The sequence below is a fragment of the Malurus melanocephalus genome, unplaced genomic scaffold (genome assembly GCF_030028575.1).
Source record: "Malurus melanocephalus ecotype Western Australia unplaced genomic scaffold, MMel_1.1 scaffold_1675, whole genome shotgun sequence".
Classification (NCBI taxonomy): domain Eukaryota; kingdom Metazoa; phylum Chordata; class Aves; order Passeriformes; family Maluridae; genus Malurus; species Malurus melanocephalus.
The window spans coordinates 13,918-16,009 of record NW_026624907.1 but is presented as its reverse complement, the minus strand read 5'-3'; the positions used below and the strand labels follow the sequence as shown (position 1 = coordinate 16,009).

The following is a 2,092-nucleotide window of genomic DNA, read 5'->3' as shown; positions in this document are numbered from 1 at the left end:
CGCCAGTCCGCGGTGCCCGTGCGGTCGCCATCCTCCTGCGGCGCGGTGGCCGCCAGGCGCGTGCCGTTGTTCTGGAAGTACTGGGTGACACTGGTGACAGCGCAGTCGCCCAGGCCGGGCTCGGCGGGGTTCAGGGGCGCGTAGCACACGTCGCTCAGGGTGACATTCCTGCCCGAGCGCGGCGCCCAGGCCGTGGTGGCCGCCAGCGTGTCCTGCAGCTCCAGCAGCGCCCGCAGCACGTCCTCGGCCAGCACCCCGCTGAAGTTCTTGGTCCCCAGCAGCACGGACTCGTAGGTGGACCCGGGCCGGCCCGGCGCGGTGACAATGACCTGGTTGGCGCGCAGGAACGGCCCGAAGTGGCGGTCGTGGAACGCCTTCTCCTGCCGGGCGCGGCTGGCCGGAGCTGACCACAGCTCCACCGGGTCCGTGGTCAGCTGCAGCCTCACCAGCCCGGCCGAGAGCCCTCCGGCCACCGCCGCGGCCACCAGCAGCACGGCCACGGGATGCGAAGCCACTGTCGTGCCCCAGCAGCGGAACGCCCGCTCCAGGGCACCGAGCCACGCTTCGCTCGCCCGCTCCGAGCAGCCGCGCTTGCCCGGCGACACCGGCGACACCGGCTTGAGCGCCGCCTGCCCGCGGCCCCTGCGGCACAGCACGGCCRCCAGGAAGGCCACGGCGAGCACAGCGAAGATGAGCACGCTGATGACCAGGAATCCATCGGCCTTCCCCAGGCGGAAAGGCGGCGGCGGCCCCGAGGGCGGCACCAGCACCGGGCACGCCAGGGCGCAGTCCTGGCACGAACAGGGCTCCTGGGCAGCGCTGGGCGCTTGGTCACAGCGCCACACGGGCGCGTCCAGCGGCTCCACGCCCTGGCCGGGCTCTGCGGCATCGGGCAGCAGCTGGAAGTCGATCTGCAGCGGCGCCAGCCCGTTGTTCTTGTCGCCCTGGAAGTCCAGCCAGCGCTGCGCCGTGCACAGCTCGGCTCCGTAGCGGCCGCACATGGTGGCGATGGCGAAGCCGCCGGTGGCCGGCAGCCGCACCCCGCGGCACGACTGGAACGCGGCCTCGGCGAAGCGGCGGCGGTAGAACAGGCGGTACTCGAGCACGGCCTGCAGCGGCTCCTGCCCCGGTGTCGCCGTGTAGTTGGTGACGCGGGTGACCTCGGTGAACAGGCTCTGGTCCGGGCTGCAGATGTTGTGGCAGTAGAGGTTGGCGAAGTTGCGGGCGCACGCCGGGCACCGCGCCAGCACCGTGCCCGACAGCCCCACGCTGGCCTGCAGCGCCAGCAGCTGCGAGTACGAGCAGCACACGCGCGCCGTGGCGTTGTCGCCGTCGCCGGTGAGCAGCTCGGGGCACACGGAGCGCAGCAGGGCCAGCAGCGGCCCCCGCGCCTCCCGGGCCGGGCTGTTGGACAGGCAGGGCACGGCCGAGGGCAGCAGCGACGCGTTCACCTCGGGGTTGCGGCCGCACTCGCCGTAGAAAGCGCAGAAACCGGCGCGGTGCGTGGGGGTCAGCGAGGCGCCGGCCTGCGGGGACAGCGGGGTGGTGGCGCGGGGGTGGCACCGCGCAGGGGACACCGCGGGGATCGTAAGAGCGGCCCCGAGTGGCAGGGGGGGGCACGGGACTGTCCCCAAGCTCTGCCACCCCCGGCCACTCCAAATGTCACCCGGGGGCACCACGGCAGTGTCCCCACGCTCTGCCACCCCCGGCCACCCCAAAGGTCACCCAAGTGTCACCCGGGGGCACGGGACTGTCCCCAAGCTCTGCCACCCCCGGCCACTCCAAGTATCACCCAAATGTCACCCGGGGATATCACGGCACTGTCCCCACATTCTGCCACCCTCGGCCACCCCAAAGGTCACCCAAGTGTCACTCGGGGGGCACAGGACTGTCACCGCGCTCTGCCACCCCCGGCCACTCCAAATGTCACCCGGGGGCACCACGGCAGTGTCCCCACTCTCTGTCACCCCCGGCCACCCCAAAGGTCACCCAAGTGTCACTCGGGGGCACGGGACTGTCACCGCACTCTGCCACCCCCGACCACCCCAAATGGCATCTGGGGGCATCATGGCAGTGTCCCCACGCTCTGCCA

At 72.3% G+C, this 2,092-nt stretch overlaps 1 protein-coding gene across 1 annotated transcript in view; it reads right to left on the bottom strand.

Moving 5' to 3' along the window:
* Window positions 1–1,712, bottom strand: part of LOC130587241 (NPC1-like intracellular cholesterol transporter 1) — a gene marked incomplete at both ends in the record, with an annotated part of 8,217 nt that extends 6,505 nt beyond the window's left edge. The window contains one exon of the mRNA XM_057388211.1: window positions 2–1,712. Within this exon, the coding sequence (XP_057244194.1) occupies window positions 2–1,712 (1,711 nt within the window). The remainder of the gene's footprint in view (window position 1) is intronic.
* Window positions 1,713–2,092: the final 380 nt, after the last annotated feature.